This window comes from Chinchilla lanigera, unplaced genomic scaffold (genome assembly GCF_000276665.1).
Source record: "Chinchilla lanigera isolate Chin_1 unplaced genomic scaffold, ChiLan1.0 scaffold00033, whole genome shotgun sequence".
Taxonomy (NCBI): Eukaryota; Metazoa; Chordata; class Mammalia; order Rodentia; family Chinchillidae; genus Chinchilla; species Chinchilla lanigera.
Genome location: NW_004955434.1, coordinates 3,780,508 through 3,790,111, shown reverse-complemented (window position 1 = coordinate 3,790,111; position 9,604 = coordinate 3,780,508). Strand labels below are relative to the sequence as shown.

Here is a 9,604-nt window from a genome sequence, read left to right as displayed (position 1 = left end):
TAGTTTTATTAGAGATAGCTAATCATATGCTAGTGCTTTTTTCTTACTTACAGTCTGCATATCTACATAGTCATCTTTAAAATGTGGTACTTTTAAAAAATTTATGTATGCTACTGAAAACATGCTCTTTTAAAAATACACTTTTTGAAGGTAGCTTTTCTGAAAAATTGATATTCTGAAAATAAACGCATTTTTAGCTATCACTTCTGTCTATAATGTAAACTACAACAGCTAGGTCTTTAGTTATGTTCAACTACAAGGATTTAGTACTAACTCAAATATGACAAAAAATACAGTGAACCCTTTACTTACAATCTCAATTCATTCCTGAGGGCCGCTTGTTCTCAGGTTGTTAATTGAAAGCTCAGGCTCCTCTATACAGCCTTCAAAGTCTCTCCCCTGTACATGGGCAGAGCTCAGGTATCCTAAGAGAGACATTGATCCAGGATTTCTCAATTAACTCCATATAGGAAAGGATGGTGTAATGTTCCTTCCAGACCTCCTTACAGTTAAATCTGTGTCTGAGACCATCTAGAAGCACAAGCAGCCGGATTTCTGGTCATTACTCAAGACTTTGGTCATCCGTTAAAACTAAAATTCCAGTTATAATTGCAGTTGTTTATATGTCAGATCAGTCATAACTCAAGGGTCCACTGTACGTCATGTCAAGAAGCTTCCTGAATAAACATTGCTCTAGAAATTGATGCAAAGCTTTTTGTTTACATTTCTATAGCTACAGTCAACCTAAATTCAGCCAATGATAGCTGGTTTGGCAGCTTGAAAGACACCATTCAGAATCAGCAAGGACAAGCAGTGTGGGTCTCTGAAGGAAAGGTATGTGGCCTAGATATGCTGCTGTGAGGTGAGAGTCCGTGTGCCGAATCTTTTCTCAAGAGGGCAGTGAATGTAGGAAGTGATACTAACGTATGTATTCATCAAGTCTGAAATTTTATAAATTTTCCAACAAAGTGATAAAATGAAGACACTTTGAAAAAAAAAGCAGAATGTGATGAATGCAATCCTACATTCACTTCCCTTTTACTTTAACGTAGTAACTAGTATTGTATTCCAAGTACACTAATCAGAGCTTACAAGATCTTGTCCTGAGCTCCACAGCTTACTAAGATTATGGGAAACTTGGAGTGGAGATGAGAGGCAAGGCTGAGGGCCATGGAGAATACAGTTAATACAAAAAAGAAGAGCTAATGGAATTGGGACTGTTTGCTTTAGAAAAGAGGTTGGCAGGAATGGAGTGTTGTGATAGTTTCATTAGGTGATATAAGAGCATCTACGCCTCTAACAGTGGAAAGCGTCTCATCGATAGAGATAGTTTACACACTGCTGTGCTGTAGGGAAGAAGGTGAGACGTTACAGAATCTGGTTCCTTTGGTGCTGCTGTCCTGTGCTCCAACCGAATTGAGGTCGTTTGTGAGCTTTTATTGTGATGATTCTGTTATAGAATTGATAGTCTTGCTTTCTGGGAGCTGAATGGTTAGTCCAGGTGTCTGGCACTCACCAAGTGCTGACAAGTCTGGAAGGCTTTGTGCTAGCTTCCTTGGGGAGGACAAGTAATCAGGGCAAAGCTTCTACCCTCACCGACCTGAGAATCTTGTAGATGAGTGGGTATGTGCATAGCACAAGGCAGTGGGCATTTATTCTTAAGAGACAGGTACTAAGAGAAAAGGCTGGAGGATTATGGAAGAAAAACGCCACAAGTAGTGAAAGCATGGATCAGGTGTGGAATATTAAATGGATGGTAGCAGTGACAGGCTAGAGAGTCCCTACCTGATTTGTGTCCCTCCACAAAAATTAGTGTAGTGTCTGTACTGGATCAAAGCCAGGTGATTTCAGAAAACTAAAGGTATCCTCCCTATCTAGCACATGTCAAGGTTTCGGACACTTGGCCACGCCCTTGGGAGTTTTTTTGAGTCCCACTCCCAGGGGCCATGACAGACCCTACTGACGGTGCAACACAAATTCCTCTAGATTGAAGGGATGGATGATGACCCCGACGACCACATGTCCTACTTAACCGCCTTGGGCGCGGACTATCTGAGTTGCGACAGCCGCCTCATCAGTGACTTTGAAGACACGGATGGCGAAGGAGGTGCCTACACTGACAATGAGCTGGATGAGCCAGCCGAGGAGCCGCTGGTGTCTTCCATCACCCGCTCCTCGGAGCCGGTGCAGCATGAGGAGGTGAGGGGAGGCATGGCACAGGCTGCGAGGCCCAGGGCAGGAGAAGGAGGTTCTGGTGTTTCACTTGATTCTTTTGGATAAATATTAACTCAGGGTGCTGTGAAGGGATTCCTAAGGGTTAGCAGGTGACAGCCAGGGAGCCTTCACTCTGAGTTGGAGCCTAAGTCGTAGCAACGCGCCATGGGAAAGTGGGGCCAGAAAGAGACCTAGCGATCAGCACTCCCCTGCCCTCAGGCATGATGGGTAAACAAAATGACGATTAGCACCAGCTGTCCAAATTACAAACGAAAGGTTCAGTTTTATATATATGACATGACTGTATTTACTTGTAACCTTTGATTAGGTCTCTCTCTGTACTCTTAGGAGTCCTTGCTTTTCTTCTCCACCCTGCCTTTAACCTTCTAATCTTGCTGAAGCTCCCGAGTGTTTCCCCATCAGTTTCCTTCTCTCTTGTATTTCAATTTTGTGATTGACTTTATGATCAAGTATGCATGCAATCACATGTACTGTGCGTCCAGTACCATGTCAATTCACAGCCTGTGTGGTCCTAGAAATTACATCGACAGTTAGCGGTTTATTGTTTGCACGTTAGAGAACATTGGAATAATGAACTTTGTAGATGGGATTATCCAAATATATGTGGATAATTATTGCTGTGGACTTCCCACTAGCAATTTAATTAATTCAGTGACTATTTTTCTTAATGAAATATAAATACCAAAACCAAAAAGATGGAGGAGGAAAACCACCCACAGAAAAATAAAGAATTAGTATATAGTGCTAGATACAAATAAATTAACTCCTAAAGGTCCACAGAGACAGATGCTTAGAAATGTTAATAGTTCTTAATGGCAGAGAAATTTTAGACTCTAGAAGGGTTTTTTGGTTTTGTTTTTAAATTGAACTTTAAAGGTAGACCCTGCTACATTAGATGCATTCTGTTCTAGAAGATATGTCCTAAGCCTTTGCTTAGGATTTGCTTAGGATGGCTGCTGTCTGCCTTGTTGGTGAAGGAGCCTTAACTCAGCACCTCCACTCTGGACTCTTACAAGTTTGCAGAACTCCAGCAAAGCAGACGAGTGCTCTCTTCTCTCTGCTCAGATTTCTTGTTGTAAATGAACCTTTATGTTTTGTAGAACATAAGGAAACTCAGCCCAGAGCCACCAGCTCAGATGAGGAGGGCTGCTAGCAGAGATCAACTTAGGGACAGTAGCCCACCCCCAGCATTCAAGCCAGAGCCGCCCAAGGTATGTGGTCCGGAAGCCTCAGGATGGGAAGGAGGAGGACACAGGTGGCTTGAGCCCCTAGGTTGCCCAGGAGGACCAAGCACAGTGATATTGGATTATGGTTTGGGTTCCCTGTGCTCTCTGTGAGAGCCTGTCTTTTGAGCCTTGAGTGAACCTAAAATTACAGAAAGGCAAAAAGATAAGGGCAGTAGAAGGAGAGTGTATAATTTTAGGACTCTTAGAGTTTATTTTATTCACTTTCTTGTAGAAAACATTTGACAAATGCTGCATGCCCAGAATCACCAATCTCAGAATCTATTTTTCTTTTTCTGTCCAAGATTTCTACCCACAATCTGAATTAGATGCATCAGAAAATCCTTACTGGTGATTACTAAAGAGGACAAAAATTATTATTCTTTAAAATGTCTCTCATTATGAAAGCAACTTAATTTATCTGTTACCCAGAATAGGGTCAGCCTAAGGACCCAAGGGGGTTATGTCATATGATTCTTCTATCACCCATTGGAATCAAAGCTGTAAGTGTAGGCTTTTCCTTATACTCCAAAGAAATGCCTCTCTTTAGCTCAGTAATTTGGATGAGAAGAAAGCAGTAATCGATTATATGCGCTGTCAGGAGTAATTAGTGAGCTTGTGCAATGTAGCAGTGAAAATTTGCAAGCAGGGCTAGAAAAAGTGTGAAGGAGAAAAGGCTTTTACATGCTGCGCTGCCCTCCCAGCCTGTGAGCAGGCTCATTCTCCTCTGGCCGAGCATAGGTGTCTTCTCTGGCCGGGGCGCACACCCTTACTGCAGCATAACCTCTGAAGCCATTCTCTCAGTCCTAAAGCTGATTTGTTCTGAGGTTTTCCCCAAAATTCTAGTCTCCAGTACAAAATGACTCAAGGTCTAATGTACTGCTGGCAATGACAGCACTTCCAGCGCTCTCTTGGTTTTTGAGAGCTCTTGATCCTCTTTGCTAGGAAGGAAATCAGGCTCAGCATGCCCAAGCAGTGGCTGTTTGCCCTCCATCTTTGATTCTTCGTCAGAATGATATTTATCCAGCATCTTTGGAAACTGATCAGGAAATGGAATGTATTAAATCACTAATGTAGATTTGAAAATAACTGAAAGCCCAAGGTTAAAAAAAAAGTCATTGTTCTTTATAGACAAAACCCCAGAACAAAGAAGAATCCTATGACTTCTCCAAATCCCAGGAATACAAGTCAAACCCCTCTGCTGCGGGTGGCGATGAAATTCCCAGGACAGCAGCCAGAGGTTGTCCTCCCCCTGTTGCGGTGAAACCCTCCTTTGGACGATCCCTCCAGAAGCCCTCTGTCCCTGTCCCTGTCCCTGTCCCTCCCCCTGAGAGTGAGGAGGTCGGGGAGAGCATCGAGGAGCAAGAGGACACTCCCAAATCGGTCCTGGGCAAAGTCAAAATATTTGAGAAGATGGATCATAAGGCAAGACTACAGAGGATGCAGGAGCTCCAGGAAGCACAGAATGCACAGGTAATTGCTGTCAGGCCACCAGAGGATCTTAGTGTGTCGAAGTAAGAGTTTAAATAGGTTTGATTTCAGTATAACGGTGCACGGTCCTTTTCCACTGCCAAAGCAGTAACGGAGGTTAACGTGCACAGCCCTGTGTGCATCACTTCCAGGTCGCCAGCCTGCACAGCTTCTTTCTTCCTGAACAAGAATAAGAGTAAGGTTCTGCTGTCCTGCTGTTCATTCTGTGTCTGGGGTTGGAATGGAGGAGTATGGTGGTTAGTCAGTGCCACTCAGAAGTAATTTTAGCTAGGATGCTTATCCTGCCTGTTTGGTAACTGGGTTGAACATATTGTGGTGCTAAAATGAAAGGGCCCATGGATTTTACATTTTGAGCTGTTTGAATTTTTGTTTTGTGCACACATACAACCTTTCAACACCAAAGGAGAATTTCAGTGAAGCTGGGCATGATGGCACATGCCTGGAATCCCAGCTACTCAGAAAGCCGAGGCAGGAGGATCCGTGGAACCCAGGAATCTGATGCCAGCCTGGGCAACATAGAGAGACCCTCTTTCCGACATAAAGAGACTCTTTCTCGAACATATTCCGCTTCCCAGAAGGGAGGGGCTGTCGTCATTGACGTATGTCACAATAGTGCTTCTGAGCACTTTTTGTATTTTTTTATTGTGATTAAAATATGCCTAATATAAATTTTACCCTTTCACATGCACAGTTCAGTGACATTAAGTACTTTCACATTGCTGTGCCACTGTCAGCACCATCCCTGTGTAGAACTTTCCATCCTCCGCAAAGCGAAGCCCTGCCCCTCCTGCACTAGCACCCATTGTTCCCTCCTCCCTCCAGCCCTTGGCAGCTACCATTTGACTTGGGGGTGTGACAAGGTAGGACCCTTATGTAAGTGGAACTATACAATATTTGTTCTTTTTGTGACTGGCCTGTTTTGCTTTTTGTGATGGCCACAAAGTTCATGCATGTTACAGCATTTATAAAGATTCCATGTCCTTCAAACATTTTCTCTCTTGCCGTATACCACAAGGTACCACATACAACCATGAAAACTAGAGTTGTGTATTTTCCGTTTTCTCAAATTAGAGTAGGAAAGTAGGACGGCAGAAGGGATGGGCCCGCAGGGAACCAGTAGGAAAATAAAACAACTATGCCTGTGGCTCACTGTTTCCTTCCCGTCCTTTTTTCCTAACGCTGCAGATTGAAATTGCTCAGAAGCATCCTAGTCTCTATGCAGTTCCAATCAAAAGCCCCAAGCCAGATGCCGGCCTGCTGCAGCACACGAGGTAAGGGCTTCCCAGCAGGGTAGGTGCAGAGAGGGGGCTTCTCTAACACGTGGACTTGAGGAAAGAAATTGCTCTACCTAGGTTTTAGAACAGCAAGAGGATTTGTTTTCTTTTTGGTCAACTGTTTACCTTACCTAGTCCCTCAAATTTAATTGTAAAGACTAAAGAGTCAAATTCTTGGTGATGATGTTTGTGTACCTGGTCCCCTTTGATACCAGCACAGTTGGAGCACGGTCACGTTACACTGCGTTAGGGTAGCACATGAGGAAATTCTAGGGTTTAGACCCGTTTTGTCGCTGTTGTCTGTGGCTCTTCACGCAGGTCCTTAATTCCTTTGCGTCACCCAGCAGAGTCAGGCGGGCTGTGCTGACCCTGGTCTGAAGGGATTCTAACAAGCTATTAGTAGTGTTGGTAGGGTGGGGGGGAAGCTCATCAGTGGGGCTACGAGCTGAGTGCGTCACGTCACTCTGTAGCGTGTCCCCTGGGAAGGTCTGAGACTAGGGCCAACGGCGGCCCTAACAGGGCCCTCCCTGAGCGCAGGGAGGTGAGTTCCTAATAGTGTCGGTAAGATGCTTAGTCACGTTCCTTGTTGCAGAGACAAAGCAGCTGACACCCAAAGTTAGAGGAAAGGTTTATTTCAGTACAGTTTGTAGAGGTCTCAGTCCAGAGTCAGCTACAAGGCACAGTGGCGTAGCAGAGGGTCAACAAAGAGGAGAACTAGCCCCTGGCAAGCAGGGCAGGCCATAGGTAGCAAAGCAGGGAAGAAGCAACAGCAGCAAGTGACAGCGGCAGCCCCCTTTCTGTCCCTTATGTCCTGTCCAGGCTGCCAGCCCTTACAGTGGGTAGCACACGCAGGGTGAGGCACCCTTAATCCTAGCATGGTGCTGATAATCCCAGCATCACATCCTTAATCCTGTCATCACACACCCGAGATCCACCCACCTCCACAAGCCCCACCTGTGACCACACGAGGCTTTGGGACATCTAGCTACAAGCCACAACTGATGCTGTCTATGTGAAGTGCCACACGGGCAGTAGGAATTACCCCAGCGTCTTTCTGTTGAAGTTTTACATTGGATTTTTTTGCTGCTTCTGAGAAAAGGAAAAGAATAAATAAATAATATTTTTTATAGCAACTGTGACTGGAGGTAGTTTTGTTTTATGGCAATAGAAAACCAGCCACAATTTTTTTTTACCAACTGCAGAGTACCACAGTTGGTGAGGTTGTCTATGGCAGCAAGGAGGGCTTGGTATAATTGACTCTGGCTGAACGCTCGCTCGCTCCCTCGGTGTCCCCAGGGAGCTTGGGGGTGGAGATGGCGCCCTCTGTCCAATTCTTAGCTTAGGCATCAACTGGCCGGCTTTGTCACCCACAGCTCCAGTAGGCGTTGGCCTTAACCTGTTTCTTATCCCCCCCACCCCTTGTGGACCAGGAGCAGGACTTAGAGTGCCCTGGTCACTTGGCACTGTGTGCGCGGACGTCAGTAGCGATCAGCCTCGGCGTCGCCTGCTGAGCTCATCGTTTCGCCTGCATGGGCAGCTGGAGGTTGTGACATCCTGAGGATGTGTGTAACTCCTCCCTTTGTTAGTTCCAGACCCCCCGAGCCGCAGAAAGGCCCCTCCAGACTCTCTCAGAATATGCAAGGAAGTTACGGAAGTGACGCAGAGGAGGAGGAGTACCGCCAGCAGCTGGCAGAGCACTCAAAGCGCAGTTACTACGCCCAGCCCGCCAGGTACCGGGACACCGAATTGTAGCGTCTGAACGTGGACTTTCTGGGCCCATCAGACGCTCCTGGGAGGCACTGGGATCATTCTTCCACGGCAGAAACGCACTGGGTGTGGTGGGAACCAAATGCGGGTTCTCCTGGGGGCCCCAGGTGCCAGCCAGCATACTAAGACTCTGTGGAACCAGGGTGGAGAAGTTTATTATGGCTTTGTGCTCAGAATTGAGAGGAACACTGCAGTCAGATACTGTTACTTGCTTCAGTGAACCAAAATCTGTATTAATGCTGTCGGTGTGTTTTTTATATGTATATTAAGAAGCAATAACTCAAGGACGGCTTGAGGCTGAATGTGAAAAAAAGGAATAAAATACACTGTTCGATCAAACTAAATTTAAATTTAAAGTATTTTACTATAAAGTGCCTTTGATAAGAACTGTCTTAAATTCTTCCTTAAAGCTTTATGCAAAGCCATAATGGACTAAAACTTTATCTTGGCTACATTTTTTATACCAGTTTAATAGCTATGGTTTTTCCCTGCACTGTGTCATCTTTTCAAAGTGTTCATCTTTGTAATATTTTCTATAAATTCTGATTGTACATATAATAGCTATCCTTGGTAATTTGGCTGTAAAGTGCTAAAAAACTTGAAGGCCAAGAAGTTGGTATGGGAACTTACTTGTTTAAAGTCATGTGCTCCACAACAGAAGATAGTAGAGAAGAGCATTTTACTTCCACAAGTGTGTGTATTCATGGCCGTCAGTTTTATAATTTAATAAAAAGGAAGAATACATTGTAATCAATGACGTGCTTTGTGGTGAATTTCTGCACGCCGTGCGCGCGCACACACACACACACACAGCCCATGCTGAGGACTGAACTCAAGGCGTTGAGGTACACAAGCAAGTGCTCTGCTGGTGAGCTACGCCCTCAGCCTTCCTGTTTTTAAGTGTAACTTTTATTTCAGTTACTCATCATACAAGTGGAAACTGGTTCATTGCTGAACAGGGAATGGAGCGCGTATGAGTAACAAAATAAAGACTACTGATAATCTTGCATTTGGTTTGTTTTATCCATTTCCTGCAGGTGTGTGTTTGTAGGTATCTGTGTATGGTACTTGAGATCAGACTGTACTGCAGTTCTGTTTCATACTTTTTCTTTTTTTTTTTTGTTTTTTTTCTCCAGTACTAGTAACCAAACTCACGACCTTGCGCTTGCCAGGCAGGCGCTTTGCCGCTGAGCTAAATCCCCAGCCCCTGTTTCATACTTTTTCTAATTACTCTTTCATCAAGAATACTTTCCTCACATAGTTCAATTGCCATGTGTACAACATTACCAATAACGACAGAATAATACATTGTGTGATTGCTGTTTGCATGAATAGTTCCTCTACTGTTGGCTGTTTAGATCATTTTCATCTCCTGCCTCTTTTACAGGAAACGAACCTCTTTGTACACCACCCATATTTTGTGTATTAGTAATCAGTATTTCAGTCCTTTTCGGCAGATAAAATCTCAGATGTGGAACCACAACAAGCATTTTTAGTGCACTTATGATGTTTATTGCCAAATTGCTATCTGGAAAATTCACATCAGTTTCTACTCCAACATTCACTCTTGAAGGATTGATACAGGTTTAAAATTTAAACAGACAATTTAGAATT

The 9,604-nt window shown here is 44.4% G+C and overlaps 1 protein-coding gene across 2 annotated transcripts in view; it reads left to right on the top strand.

The window, feature by feature from the left end:
* Positions 1 to 8,744, top strand: part of Tjp2 (tight junction protein 2) — a gene marked incomplete at its 5' end in the record, with an annotated part of 141,873 nt that extends 133,129 nt beyond the window's left edge. Inside the window, 6 exon segments of one of the 2 annotated variants that reach the window (XM_005388570.2) lie at positions 734 to 834; positions 1,987 to 2,199; positions 3,336 to 3,446; positions 4,590 to 4,931; positions 6,135 to 6,220; positions 7,810 to 8,744. In XM_005388570.2, coding sequence (XP_005388627.2) covers positions 734 to 834; positions 1,987 to 2,199; positions 3,336 to 3,446; positions 4,590 to 4,931; positions 6,135 to 6,220; positions 7,810 to 7,975 — 1,019 coding nt within the window. 2 annotated transcript variants of the gene reach the window in all.
* Positions 8,745 to 9,604: the final 860 nt, after the last annotated feature.